The sequence below is a fragment of the Spironucleus salmonicida genome, chromosome 2, assembly GCF_000497125.1.
Source record: "Spironucleus salmonicida strain ATCC 50377 chromosome 2, whole genome shotgun sequence".
Lineage (NCBI taxonomy): Eukaryota > Fornicata > Diplomonadida > Hexamitidae > Spironucleus > Spironucleus salmonicida.
In genome coordinates this window covers 1,663,505-1,677,929 of record NC_090597.1, presented here as the reverse complement: position 1 = coordinate 1,677,929, position 14,425 = coordinate 1,663,505, and the positions used below count along the sequence as shown (strand labels likewise).

Genomic DNA, 14,425 nt, shown 5'->3' with positions numbered 1-14,425 from the left:
GTATAATTCCCTTTCTTTTAGAAATGCACAAACTTTAAAGTATCAAAAAAATCAGGGAAGTATCTCCATTATAGGTTGAAAAGGCCAATGAGTAAATAATTATTAAATCATCATCTCTATAAGACACATTTAATATAAATAATTATTTAAATTATGCCGTTTTCCGCTATTTACCATATGAACTACGAAGAAAAGTGCTAAGAGATTCTAATAAATCCAAAATATTTGACCTTTAAGATTTATAAAATGTTTATGATTTAGCTAAATATGATATAGCTGATGAAATTCAAGATAACCTACATCAAAAGCATAAAAAAGAGATTGATCTTATACGAAAACAGTATGAATAAACCATATCTTAGATAATTAAAGAATAATAGCCAAATCATTATAGTGACATTTTCATTTGAAATTTTCTATAAAATTATTTTTTTTGAAAATAACTAAAAGATTAAGCAAATTAAAGGTCACTATAAAGTTACTCCTTCTCCGTCTTATAATACAAGGCTCTTACAGGCTCCTCCTAATATTCCCCAATAATCAATTTTCTAATCTACACCAGATATAATAACCTTTTCGCGGTTTTCAACATTACTAGTTACTTATTTCATAAGGCAAGACGCTTCAAATGCTTATAATAATAGTTTCTCTCTATTCTCAACTGGTAACTCTACAAATTCATCGGCTGTCATCTATAATAAATTTGAAGCGTATGGATCAAATAATGTAACTCTAGCTGTACCTGAATAATCAGATGCTACACCACTAAGTTTATAATAATATTTTATTTCAGCATCTTCACATCCACATAGTAGTTACTGCTCTGCTTTTTTCTTACATTTCGAGCAGCCTTTATACAATGCTCTTTCAACATCATTCATAAAAGTCAATGAAATAAGTGATTTTTGAAAATTAAGAGATAGTTCAGATAAAGGTTAATATTCTGAAGAAGCTAATTGTCTTCCTGGAGATTAAGGACCTGTATTTTAGGACATATTTAAAGAAATAATTTAATCTTTTTAAGCTACAAATTCAGATGAATTTGTAAATTTAGACTAAAGATCTTTTTCTAATATAATTTACGATTACTGTGTTGTTGAAAATTAAATACCATATTTGGAATTTTTGACTATTATATTAACAAGCCCAATACATTGATCTTTTAAAGTTGTTACACTTTCAGCACTTAAACCAAAGTTTGCATTATCTCTTAGCCAGATAGTGAGCTTACTAGAATCGTCCTAGTCGGCTATTGTAAGATTAAGATTCTCCCAAGATGCTCCTGAATTGTGATTGACAGAAATAACTTTAACAAGAAGCTTTACTGAATCAGTTGCGTCTGGATTTTATTATATTTTTTATTCAATTGATTCCTTAACATCACGAATACTTTATGCAGTATACATTATATTCCCTTAACCTAGTGTCTCTACTTATGTTGCATCCTTGAAACTTACTTCATAATCAGATTTACTTCTATCATATTTTTTCGACATTTCTGTTTTTAAGCGAATAATAGAGTTAGAAATTTTTACCTAACTACCTTCTAATATAAGACTATCAAACTACTCAGCATTATTAAACACAGATACTTTGATATCACAATCACCATCATCAATAGTAAACGAAAACCAAGGTTTGTTAGCTTTTGTAAATGCTATTGGACGTCTTTAGGTTATAATACCTTAAAAAGTAAACTATCCAAAATCTAAAAGGTTCGATATCGGTGTAATCTTGGTAGACATTGTATTGAAAAGAAAAGAAAATATATAATTATTATAATATTAATATAAATTATTTCCTTTCATTTTCTATAAATGACAGATTCTGTTAATTCTTGTAAAGCAGTCTTAGAAGAACTTTTATAGAAAAATAAGGACCTATAACTAAAAATTAATGAATTAGTTAAACGTAATAGATCAATTAGTTAACTTTAATTAGCCAATTTAGTAAATAATTTATTATTAGAAAATTAATTTAAATAATAGTTCGTTTAATAGTATGATAAAAAACCATAACCTCGAATTTTTAAGATAAATGGAGATTAAAATTAGATTTAGTATGAGACTGAAGTTCAATAAAAAATATAATCAATTATATCAATATTAGCAATATGGAGTACTGAGTTAATCGATACAGAAAGCCGAATCTAAGACAAGATTAAAATATATTAAACTATCAGTTAGGAAACAACGTAATGAGTAAATATTTATTATTTTTAATTTAATGTTAATATTATTATTATATTTATTTATTATGATATTATAAAATTACAAATGTCTAAAAAGATGGATATCCCAGCTGATCCTGATTTACGCAATGAATTCTTCTCAAAATATGCAGCATCAACAATATATGATGCACATATTATAATAGTTTATTTTGACGAGTAACTTTCTTCAGAATCTGGTCTACCATCACCATTTAATATTATTCGTAATCCTAATTTTATGGAGAAAAGATTATAGTTCGCGCATTTTACATCTTAAAAAAATGCTATAGATGAATTTGCGACTGAGTAGGAAAAATCTGCTTAAAAGCCAGCTCAACCAGCAATAGTTCTATATCCAGAATTGTATTATGGGCTTTGGGGCACACTTTATAATGCTACATCTGATGCAAAACCTGGTGAGTTTTATTCATAGATTGAAGATTTTATTGAACAAGTCTGTGACAATTTTGATGATTTAAAGCCAGCAAATGAAAAATTAGAAAAAGAAGCAAAAATATAGTCTAATAACAATGTATAATTAATGACAACATAAACAGATGGTATTTGTGCTAGATTTATGATCGACAAATAAAGATCGGTATCTGAACTTTAAGGATCAGTTAAAAAATTTGTTTGCTCTAAAAATTGTTCAAAAGTACCTTATGAATTCGATTAAGGATTTAGATTTCCAGTTAAATAGAATAATGAGGTTGAGAAAGTAATTCTTAGATAAGGGTTAGATCCTGAAGAAGGAATACCAAAGGTGGATACTTTTATGGAAAAAATTTTGAATTAATATTCATAAAATATTGCTAATCCTCCAAAAGTTAGAAAAGTGGTAACTAAAAAACCAGCACCAGTGAAAAAAGATGATAAGAAAACAAAGAAAACAAAGAAAATAATTTTAGCACCTGAAACCTATACTAAAGTTTGGGCATAAAATTTTGAAACGTTTGACTAGAATGTCCATGTATTGAATAATAAAATTGAATCAGCTAAATAAACTGAGATTTAACCAGGTTGTACTCATCCATATTGCCCACGATGTTAAGGAAGATTAAGATTCAATATATTAACAACTGCTGTCATAGCTTAGGCTTATAAAACGTGGTATGTTAATTTATGTAAAGATATGTCTAAGATATTACCCAAAGAAATGTCAGAAATTATGACGAAAAGACATAATAATTTTACGCCTAATCCTAAAGGCACGCAGGGTAAAATTAATACTGGGCTAAAGACAGTTATATTAGAATTGGGGTATAATTCAACATATAGCAAAATTCATTAAGAAAACATAAAATCATTAGTTATGGGGAAAGGGTAAACCTCTCTTATTAGAATAGGCCGTACAGAAGATACTTTAAATTTAGATTTTCCAAACTTGGAATAATTCATTTAAAATACAACATAGGGTGCTGATTTTACAATTGAAGCTTAATTTTACCCAATAGTAATGAAAAAAGTTGTTGAAGGTATCTAATTAGTGCATAGACTATTTTAGGATCGGAGCGATTGGATTGCGGATTGGGATGATCTAAAGAAAAGAACTGAGATGTATGGGAAGAAAAAGTGACAATCTTAAGTATATTCACTTTATTTAATCGATATTTAATTCTATAAACTATTGCAAAATTTCAGAAAACAGGCATTAATTCAAGCAATCATAAAAGCAAAGTTCCTATATATCTAAATAACAGGCTATAACATCCGGTGGTTAGATAGATAAAAAATTACAGAAATAAAATTTGATGGATTTTATTGTTCTGCTGATTGGTTATATTTATTATTTAGATGGGAAAATATTCAATCCTAATAAATTTTCGAATACAAAAGTATCAGCCGGACATGACAATATTATTTATAAAGCAGTTGAAAATGTTATATAATCAATTTTACTCAGCTAAATTGATTTTAATGTAGGAATTTATGATATCTATATCAATTAATCGTTTATTGTGTTTTAAACATCGTCATTAGATGTTTCTATATTTCTAATCATTAAATATTAAATATTTTTAAGTTACAATAATGATGCCAAAATGTCCGTTGTGAATACTATGTTTTCAAGATTTACCTTAACAAGCGAATAACTATACATACTGGATAAACTTTTTGCAATAAATGAACTGTTTTATAATTAAATAACACTAAATTTATTAGTATCAAAACAGAATAGTTACTTATCTTCGTTATGCTTATTGTGTATCGTCTCTATCATAGTGCTTGATAATTTAGTTGGACCTGTAACTTCTAAATCTCCGGTAAGATTTGTTTATTACAGAGATTGATTTTACACTAATAGCATTTAGTTGTCATCTTTAAACGTTTTTTAGAATAATAAATACTCTTGATACTTTTCCATTCTTTATTTCATATCAAGTTAGGTATAATTGTAATCAATTAGGAATTATTAATATTTTACAAAGTCAAGTACATCATTTACATTATTTGCTATAGGTGACTAGGTAGGCTCAAGTAAGTCTTAAAAAGTTAAATCTTAAAATTAAAAATTAGATTCGTTTTATGGTAGAATTGTAGATTTAGAAAGTAATTTAGGTTTTGGAGTAGGCTAAACTTCATCTTCTGTTAGCGACTAAGTATATGAAGTACTTTCTAACTAAGTTTTAAGAATAAACATATCAATATTTTTTGTTTTTATTGGGTTCAGTGATGATTATGATGTATAAACTTTTTTAACTATTTTCTTTTTATGTATTGGAGCTATTTATTTAGTTGGATTAGTAAGTAACGCAATAATCTTACTTTAACGTTTTTTATTTACTAATTTTTAATTAATCATTATTTGATCTACTGAAATTTTTTCATTGAGATTTTAGATATAACTATCTTCAGAGTAGCAAAATCCTATATAATCTAATAAATAATCAACACAATATTAGTGTTTATGTTAAATTCTTAACTACCAAAGTTCTTAAAACTCCGATGACTCAGTTTGATTATTTTAAATTTTATTTCTAAAATATGACAATAAAATTTGCTCGATAAAATCCTCAAAATCCAAGGAAGCTATGAATTTTGAATCCTGCTAAATACTAGATTAAATAAATTAGTATAAAACTATAACTGAATTTTATAAAGAATAAACAATTTCAAATTTATAAAATATATAAATTTCCCGTATCATTATATTTAATATCTAAATAGGAGAAACCATAATTTCTTTTTCATCAAATAAGTAAAGATTTTTAAGAATAGACTAGTATGATATTTTTTTACTATTGATCATAAAATCCCCTTTATTCTATAATAATAAAAATTCGTAAATATTCTAAAGTAGTGAATTAGATGTAATTAAAGAATTATGATTAAATAAAGAATATTTTATTATAGCTTAAATATACATATCGTTAAGATTTTATTTCTACAGTAGTTCCAATTCTAATTTAACTTAATTAAATTTCTATTAGTAATAATTCTTCATCTCTGATGTCGCAAAAAATTTAAATAAGTTATTAATCCACCCAAAATATTTTACCTAGCCACATTGTATAAAGAGATCTGCCAACTCATTACAATATTTAGAAACCTATTAACTTGATTAAAAAGTTTTTAGCATATTTTCACACAGCTATAATATATTTTCATCTAGCGGAGTATCACTGATAAATGATAATTCAAAATAATAGATTAAAAATGATTTATATAATTCAAAGTTTTAATTAAAACTGGATATATTGTCTTACAAAAATAAAACCAACAATTTAGCTTAATTTATTAATCCTACTTTGATATAAATGTGTAGTATACTTAATATTACTTCCCAATAAATTTCTTTAGATCTATAATTCAATGATAAAGTCATATATTTTTAAATAAAACTAATAATCGGATTAATTATATTTATGTCAAAAATTTACATAACCCTGAAACAATTATAACCAGCTATTACAAATTTTCGAAATACTAATTCAAATAACTCTTCATTGTTATATACTAGATTTACAGATTATTCAAAATATATTAAAAAGCCAAAGTCATAGCTTGCAATAAAATCTTTATTATCGGCTTACTCATTATGATCAGGATAGTCTTCATATAGCATTGATAAACATATACTTATGTTTGCTAAAGCTACTGCCAAACCTTTATTATTTTATATTTATTTACATATTTAAGCGTCAAAATAATGACATAATGAGGCATCTTTAAAATGATCGTAAGTTTCGAATGATTTCCCCAACTAATTAAATAAATTAGCTAATTCTTAATCATCATTTGCATAATAAGCTTGAATTAAATTATTCTTTATATCTTTAAAGTCTGGATTAAAATCATAATCATCCAGCAACTCTTTTGCCATTTCACATTTAGTTATTAATAATATAATATATATATAAAATTTGGAGTATTTTTATAAGATAAAGAAAATTTATATTAAATCAATTCAATTAAATAAAGTTAATTTTCAATTCATTATTCTTTTCTAACAACATCCAGTGCACTATTTTTACCTTTATGCAGCTTCCTCATCTCAGCTTAATGATGGGCAGAAGCAGCTACTTATGCAGCATGTATTTTTCTAGGTACTTTATGACTGTTTCTAACGTCACGAATTATACCTACATTTTAAAATTTTTAACTAAGTTATTTATTTACAGAAATATTTTGATCTTACGAGTAAGTTTTCGTCCTCTCATTCTACTCAGCGAATGTTTTCCATTAACGAATCGCACCCTCACTTGATCCAGAAAAAATGTACCTCCCATCTTCCGAAAATTTAACAACATTAACTTAATGCATTCTTCTAGCATGATATAGATCTCTATATTTTAAATATTAATTAAACGGCTATGATCTTGCAGTCTCCATCTCCTAATTCACTGCTTTTAAAATAGTATCAGTGGCTACTTAATTTCGCTAAACTGTACGTGTTTTATAAAGCATCATTTGGCCCTAATTATTACCCAAAACAATGTCTCGTCCAGAGGGAGATATATCAACAGAAACCATTGGAAATGTTTATCCACCATATTTGTCCAATGCCTGTTTTGGGTTCTTCAAGTCGAATGAGTATCCACAACCATCATCCTGTGCTAAAACTATCATTCCAGGGAACATAGGGTTAAAGCATGCTTAATTACTTCGTCCTGCTGTTTTGAAACTAAAAGCGTCCGCATTCATTCTAACGTCTTTAATAATTACAGAAATTCCATCTAAAAGTAGTAATAAATTTGGGTCTTATTATGAAAAAATTGAGAAATTTGATTATTAAAACGATGATATTGGTTCTCCTCTCGTTATATCATAAAGTTAAGATTTATAGCTAGAAATAGCAAATTGACCACCAGAACTGGCACAAATCCATTTAGGGTCTACATTTACTTAAACTTATTGAGTCAAATTAAGACTTTGATCCAACCAGAAAAGTTTGCCATCCCTCCCAACAGATAACATTACTTGGCCAAGATTAACGCTTCCAACACACATATTATGTGCTTAGATTGAATTAATTAAGCCTCCTTAGGCGTCCCAAAGTTTGACAGAACCATCCATTCCAGATGATAAAAGATTACCTCTATACTATGAAATAGATACTATAGAGTCTGGATGACCATCTAGTTGTTTGATTAATGGCTTTGAGAACAAACGCTCCATTTTGGATGCTTAAACCGCTCGTTAAAGCTCAGTTTCTTGTTGGAAAAAGTGTTTTTCTTCCTTGAACACTCTTGGTTTTTGACTATAATCTGTTCTAACAAATTTTTCTTCAGAACGTAAGAGGGCCTTAATAATTGGAGGCATATAAAGTGGAAAATAAAAATACTTATATACCATACTAAATAAATAATAATCATCCTTCTGTACCAAACTCTTACGTAAACTTATTAATTCTACTAATATCTGCCTTACTTACAGTTTTCTTACATGTCATTATTGCTTCTCTTAAATGCCTAGCTTCTACCTTAGGAACTTCCACTAAGGCCTACTCTTCTGCATTAAACTCCATGAGACGCTTTTTGACTGCTCCTGGTTGGTTTTCGTCACACATACAATATTTATTATTACTTAGGTAAAAATAGTTCGACTTACTCATCTCTCGAACTGGCTACATTATCGCATCTTTACATGCTGTTGAAAGATCACTAGCAGAGTAAAATTCCGTTAATTATTCGAATTAATCTATTTCAGAAGCTTAAATCGTAGTATCTATCTCATTTAAACATCCCAGTAAAATTTATTTTCTTGCAACCCACTCAGGAAGAGTAATTTCTATCTTTTTTTCAAAACGTCTTCTTATTGCAGGATCCAGATTCTCAGGAAAATTAGTTGCCGCTAATATAAGAATACCTTTATTGTTGTTACCAACACCTTGCATCTAAACCATGAACTCCGTTTTAACACGTTTTGAGCTTTCATTTTCATCACCACCACCTCTAGCGCTTAACAATGAATCAATTTCATCTATGAATATTACTGCTCTTTCTTCTTACCTAGCTAATTCAAATAAGCTTGAAACTAGTCTTTCAGACTCACCTTAGTATTTACTTATCAAATCTGATGAGGATATTGAAAAGAATGTCATATCACATTCGGCCGCCAAAGCTTTAGCGATATAAGTTTTACCAGTCCCAGGTACTCCATATAATAATATAGCTCTCCATGGTTCTCGTTTACCTTAAAAAAGTTAGGGAAATTTGTAAGGCATGATAACAGCTTCTTCTAATGCCTATTTTGCTATATCTAAGCCTGCAACATCTTTAAATGAAATAGTCGGTTTAACTTTTACTATAGATTATTGAATAGCTTACGAAAGCTAATCTTTGTCAGATTTATTTTAATTAGATTTTTATTATCCACCTTAAGCAGGAACTGGAACTTTGTTATCCAATTCTTTAAGTTTTTCAACATGATCTAGTATTTCTTTCATTTTTGATATATAACCTTTCTTTCTAGTCTCTATTTAATCAAAGGGTAACCACTACATCATCATTTTGCATCCATTTTTGTAATAGTGTATAGCTTATGTATAATTGTTTTGATTTTCGTGGTTTTATGCGGTTCTCCATTACTGCTATGCTTACTCATTAAGTTAGGTTGACATTATAATTGAATCTTTATAATGATAATTATTAATTATAATATATTTTATTGATATTAATCTAATTTTCAAAGTCTCTTTAGAAATATAATTATAGTAATAATATATCATAATACTAAATAATATTAATATATAATTATATATAATAAATTATATTATCACTTCAATTTTCACTTCTCATAATGCATTTATAAAAGTGCCCAGGGTGTTAGTAATACACTCTAGCTGAATTTTGCAAAGATTGTAAATCAGATACAATGACTGCACATCCTGCTAAATTTTCCCCCCATGATGTTAGTTCTGCTCAACGTATTGAAACATATAAAAAGAACCCAGGATCTCACCCAATCCTTTCACCCAAGTGATGAAAATTCTCATTCATATTAAGGGCACCCCTTTAGACTCAATTGAAATTTATTTCTCAACTTCAGGTATTAAATCAAGTGACTTTTAATTGCCTATTTGATTTAGTAAATTTATGATCTACCTTAAGTGAGAAACTTTCGTAAATTAATCATTTGTGCTCTATATTTGCTTTTATTCTTCTTATATTTAATTTTTTAATTCTTATACTATAGAAATATTTTTCTTAGCTTCATCCAATAATAATTAAACTTCTTCTGTCTATTCTTGTTATTGCAATATTTTAGCAGCATCAATAAAATTTTTATTATCTAATAAAGTCTTTGCTTACTAAATAGGACTATTCAGTTTTATTAAAGAATTAGTTATATCTTATTAGAAAGATTACGAATGAATAGGGGTAGCACTCTGAGAGGAATATCCATTCTAATCAGTAAATATATTGAATTAAATAAACATTTGATCATACAGCGCTTATGATTACACCTTAAATTATGTTTATGAAATATAAATTTTCATAGCTTCTAAAGATCGTTTATACTATAAATATGCATATTATTTATCTTATTACTCTATAAGCTATGCTTTCTTCCAAAGATCTAGACTGTATGTATAATATAGCTGACGAATTTACGATTCAGATTGTTTCATTTTGCTAAAAATATGATAACCTATCTTTATATTTAACTTAATTAAATATAATTATATAATAGTACTATATTGCTAATTCTAAATTACTATATTTATATGGTAAAATAAATTGAATATATATTTTTCACTTTAATTAAAATGAGAAAGCTAAAGTATCATGAAAAGAAACTGTTAAAGCATTCGGATCCATTTTCTTGGGATACAGATAGAAATATGAATATTTATAATCTTATGGGTAAATATTGTATTCGTTCAGATCAGTAAGCTCTTAAGTATTTATAAACAGCTAAAAAGGTAAAATCTGTTGCTGAAAAATTGACTGAGTTGCCTAAAAATGATGAAGTAAGGCGAGACATGACATAAAGATTAGCTAAGTTGCTTTTTGAATTAGGGGTTTCCTAAAATCCAATTGCAACTTTGGAGGAATTATCAAAATTTAGTGGAGAGTAAATTATGAAGCGTAGACTTCCATCGCTTTTATATTAGTTAAAAATGGCAGATACTACTGAAATTGGTGGATAATATATAGATCATGGTCATGTTAGAGTTGGCCCAACCATCATCACAGATGTAAATTTTCACGTCGCAAAGGGAATGGAAGATTTCATTACTTGGAGAAATGATAGTTCTATTAGAAAGAAAATTATGAAATATAATGATGAAATAGATGATTATGAGCTATAATAGTGAAATTCATTTTATTTATATTTTTGGCCATGGTAAAATCATTATACCAACAATTTATGCAAAATCAGTTTGGGCTTTAAAGTTATTAATATTTGAAAAATTTGGAGGTAATAATTATTCTAAAATTAGATATTACAATTTAAGGCAACCTGATTTTTTTAATTTGAAGTCATTAATTTCCAATCTTGGTAGACAAATTCTTGGTTAAAATTTAATCCAAAATGATGAATCTCCAACTATGTCTGATGAAGTTGTAAAATATTGTAAGTTAATATTTGAATCTCTTTGTAAATAAGTTACAGTAGAAATATAATCCTAAATTTATAAAATAGATTCTTATCCAGATCTAAAACTTAACAGCTATTGAGGAAGAGATTTAAATAGTAAATTTATAAAAGTTGTATCTGATTCATCTTCAAAAATACACAAATATTACTTTATTAAACAAACATCGTCAATCAATAAAAAATTATATAATTTTTAACTGTTAGGTGTATTAATAAATAGATTGCGCTATTGAGAGCAATTATTTTTGTCTAAAACTAGATTTTTATAGTAATTATATAGCAAGAACAGGATAAAATACGGATCAATAGTAACACTAAGTAGATCTAATTTTTGTTGAACAATATTATGAAATGCAGAAATATTATTACATTTATCGTAAAAAATCATTAAGCAATCTAAAATAAAGTGCTATCTGATATCATTATTTTATGCAAACAAATTAAGTAGTGATTATAAATATTATTCATCAATTGATTTATGATTCAATCCAAACAGCATTTATCGATTTGTCAATAACAATTTTAATGAATATTCCTATGCTTGTATCAAAAACTGGTTGAATTTTTACTATGCAGTAAATATTTAATAATCAACTTATATTTACATTGAGTTTGCCTTGTAAATATCATCTACTGATATATTAGGAAAAATTATATTATTAATTTACACTTAAATTTATAAATCAGAGTATATAGCTATTTTTATAAGATTATTAATTATCTACTATTTATATTATGAGGACAGTAAATTTATAACTACTGTTCTAAAGTGAGTTTCGTATTTTTAATATAAAGAAAATTTAATAATATTGACTAATACATAAGGTGAAATTTGTTATACATAACAATTAAATGGATCTAAATTAATTTATATTAACCATTATTTCGTTAAAGATAAAAATACCTAAATTTCTTTATCCGTTTGCATTAGATATGAAAAACTAGCCAAAAACAGAGACAATATACTCATATCTAAACATGATATATTTTAAATATTATTAAGAATCAGAATACTTCTAGAGGATATAAACTTATTTTCAATTATTTCTTCGGTTAAATTTTTAAAATAGTAACTAATACTTGCTTCATATTGAAATGAATTAAAATTTTATATGTCTGTAAGAATAGAAAAAACTTCTAAAGAATCAGAATTATTTTCTAAATATCTTAAATAATATTTTTTCATAATTTCTTAGTATGATTTATTTTCAGTTAACTCCTTTTATAATTTAGAAACATATTCACAGAAGCTATATTTTGTTAATTTAAGTGCAGAAAACGAATGTTATATAATATTTATAACTTCATATATTTGATCTTAAGATAATTCGCAAATAGATAAAATTTAAAAATAAGAATTTAAGCATTCTTATAAATCTTTCTATAATGCTTAAAATAATAAATCTTAAAAATTCTTGAAATTACTATTTTAATCTAGAATAGAAATGATAAATCTAAGGAGCACTGAATGTTCAGCTAATATGCTAGAATATTAGTCGATAGATGAATTCATTAAGTCTGAAATTTAAGATTTAACCTTTATTTTTTGTTAAATATTACTACAGTTAGAACTAAAATGCATAACTCTTACCAATTAGATGGAATAGAACGAATAATTTTCATATAATAACTATAAACTATTTTAAAAAATTAATTAATTATCTTAATAATATTATTTTACACATAGAATAAAATCTTGACTTATAACTCCTATGAACCTTTTTAAAGGAGGAGAATTACGAATTTTTTCTAAAATCTTTCTCTAATAATACATAAACTAACTAATTTAGATATTAATTTGATTTGCATTATTAATGATGTTCAATTTTTAGCATTTATAATCATCTATATAATAAAGTTATGATTTTAATAACTTTTTGTAGAGTTATATTAATTATTCTAATAACTAATAATTACAAGAATTCTAAACTCTATCAAAAATTTATTCTTCTAGAAAATATCTCCCTACATGAGTTAAATATTATATATTTAAATTATTATCAATATCACAAGTTATCTCTTATGCTGATTTTTCTATTTAAATAACGATTTTCGCATCTATCTATTACTATGTAAGCCCTCCATTAAGACAAATTACCTATATACCTTCAAAAAAATTAGTTATATTAAAATTAGCAAAGCAATAATACTTCTTTAATTAACTCTAAGACTCATTTTTAGCTTCATTTTAAAATATTTTAGGAACTAAACTTGTAGCAAATTAGCTTATTTCCTCTAATTTATCAGAGAGAAATCGTACATTTAAACTATCGTTTTAGTCAAATAAAAATTCAAACAAAATTCCTAAATCTATATTAGTATAATTTATTTAAAATTCGCCTAACACTTTTTCATTTACCTATACTAGTATCTTGTTGGGAAATTTAATTTTTTAGCTAGCTAATAAATTAATATTTGCTCTAGGAAACATGATTTTTCCGTTAGGAAAGACATTTTGGATCTACTTTATTGTTACTACTTTAAATTCTAAAATACCTGTAAATTTTTAATTAAAACTGACAACTTTTATCTTTATATTTTCTAGTAAATATTAATTTGAAAATATCTGAACTTATAAGAATATCGTTGAAATATCGTTTTGATGAATCGTAGCTCTAAGTACTGGAGAAATACTACTCTTCATATCTCTAGATACTATTTCAGATACTATTTACCATTAGATGGAGGAACTAACCAATGAAAAGGATATTTACGATGCTGTTTAGTGAATGCTCGAAATATGATTTTTAAATGAATCAAAATTTTAGATTGAAAGCTCAATTTATTTAAAATTAAAAATATTAGGCTATGGCAGATAGCATGGCATTAAGAATTCTGAGTGGTAGGATGGAATGAAATGTATTGATGTTAATAATTTATATAAAAGCTTCGGAAAAATTACTTAATTACTTGTATTAGATTTATTTGCGGTCAACGAAGACTATGATATCTCTGTATTATAATACTTTATAAAATCGTATTAATTATAATACTAGAGAAAATAATATTATGTAATATCTTTTAACTCTATAAATTATGAACATATAACACCATCATTCTGCTATATATAATGAACTTTGCATCTCTTGTGATAAAAAACACACTATTCAATCTGAAAATATTAATTTTTCAGTTTAATCATTTCTATAGTATAATAAATAATAA

At 26.1% G+C, this 14,425-nt stretch overlaps 10 protein-coding genes across 10 annotated transcripts; 4 read left to right on the top strand and 6 right to left on the bottom strand. All coding sequences in view use genetic code 6, as the record gives it.

Annotated features, from left to right (window-relative positions):
• Positions 1-23: 23 nt before the first annotated feature.
• On the top strand, positions 24-410 carry SS50377_22118 (uncharacterized protein; the record flags this gene model as incomplete). Its single annotated transcript, XM_067906010.1, has 1 exon — positions 24-410. One exon carries the CDS (start codon positions 24-26, stop codon positions 408-410), a length of 387 nt encoding a protein of 128 aa, XP_067767327.1.
• A 57-nt stretch (positions 411-467) lies between these two features.
• SS50377_22117 (putative replication factor-a protein) lies at positions 468-1,745 on the bottom strand (the record flags this gene model as incomplete). Its single annotated transcript, XM_067906009.1, has 1 exon — positions 468-1,745. One exon carries the CDS (start codon positions 1,743-1,745, stop codon positions 468-470), a length of 1,278 nt encoding a protein of 425 aa, XP_067767326.1.
• Positions 1,746-2,276: 531 nt separating this feature from the next.
• Positions 2,277-3,788, top strand: SS50377_22116 (uncharacterized protein; the record flags this gene model as incomplete). The annotated part of the gene is made up of 1 exon (XM_067906008.1): positions 2,277-3,788. The coding sequence occupies one exon, from the start codon at positions 2,277-2,279 to the stop codon at positions 3,786-3,788; it is 1,512 nt and encodes a 503-aa protein (XP_067767325.1).
• Positions 3,789-3,803: 15 nt separating this feature from the next.
• On the bottom strand, positions 3,804-6,536 carry SS50377_22115 (uncharacterized protein; the record flags this gene model as incomplete). The annotated part of the gene is made up of 1 exon (XM_067906007.1): positions 3,804-6,536. The coding sequence occupies one exon, from the start codon at positions 6,534-6,536 to the stop codon at positions 3,804-3,806; it is 2,733 nt and encodes a 910-aa protein (XP_067767324.1).
• A 110-nt stretch (positions 6,537-6,646) lies between these two features.
• Positions 6,647-7,975, bottom strand: SS50377_22114 (SOF1 protein; the record flags this gene model as incomplete). Its single annotated transcript, XM_067906006.1, has 1 exon — positions 6,647-7,975. One exon carries the CDS (start codon positions 7,973-7,975, stop codon positions 6,647-6,649), a length of 1,329 nt encoding a protein of 442 aa, XP_067767323.1.
• Positions 7,976-8,024: 49 nt separating this feature from the next.
• Positions 8,025-9,275, bottom strand: SS50377_22113 (Vacuolar protein sorting 4b; the record flags this gene model as incomplete). Its single annotated transcript, XM_067906005.1, has 1 exon — positions 8,025-9,275. One exon carries the CDS (start codon positions 9,273-9,275, stop codon positions 8,025-8,027), a length of 1,251 nt encoding a protein of 416 aa, XP_067767322.1.
• Positions 9,276-9,454: 179 nt separating this feature from the next.
• On the top strand, positions 9,455-9,637 carry SS50377_22112 (Ribosome biogenesis protein Nop10; the record flags this gene model as incomplete). The annotated part of the gene is made up of 1 exon (XM_067906004.1): positions 9,455-9,637. The coding sequence occupies one exon, from the start codon at positions 9,455-9,457 to the stop codon at positions 9,635-9,637; it is 183 nt and encodes a 60-aa protein (XP_067767321.1).
• A 13-nt stretch (positions 9,638-9,650) lies between these two features.
• SS50377_22111 (uncharacterized protein) lies at positions 9,651-10,286 on the bottom strand (the record flags this gene model as incomplete). Its single annotated transcript, XM_067906003.1, has 1 exon — positions 9,651-10,286. One exon carries the CDS (start codon positions 10,284-10,286, stop codon positions 9,651-9,653), a length of 636 nt encoding a protein of 211 aa, XP_067767320.1.
• Positions 10,287-10,424: 138 nt separating this feature from the next.
• SS50377_22110 (U3 small nucleolar ribonucleoprotein IMP3) lies at positions 10,425-10,976 on the top strand (the record flags this gene model as incomplete). Its single annotated transcript, XM_067906002.1, has 1 exon — positions 10,425-10,976. The coding sequence occupies one exon, from the start codon at positions 10,425-10,427 to the stop codon at positions 10,974-10,976; it is 552 nt and encodes a 183-aa protein (XP_067767319.1).
• A 3-nt stretch (positions 10,977-10,979) lies between these two features.
• Positions 10,980-14,402, bottom strand: SS50377_22109 (uncharacterized protein; the record flags this gene model as incomplete). The annotated part of the gene is made up of 1 exon (XM_067906001.1): positions 10,980-14,402. The coding sequence occupies one exon, from the start codon at positions 14,400-14,402 to the stop codon at positions 10,980-10,982; it is 3,423 nt and encodes a 1,140-aa protein (XP_067767318.1).
• Between the last annotated feature and the right edge of the window lie 23 nt (positions 14,403-14,425).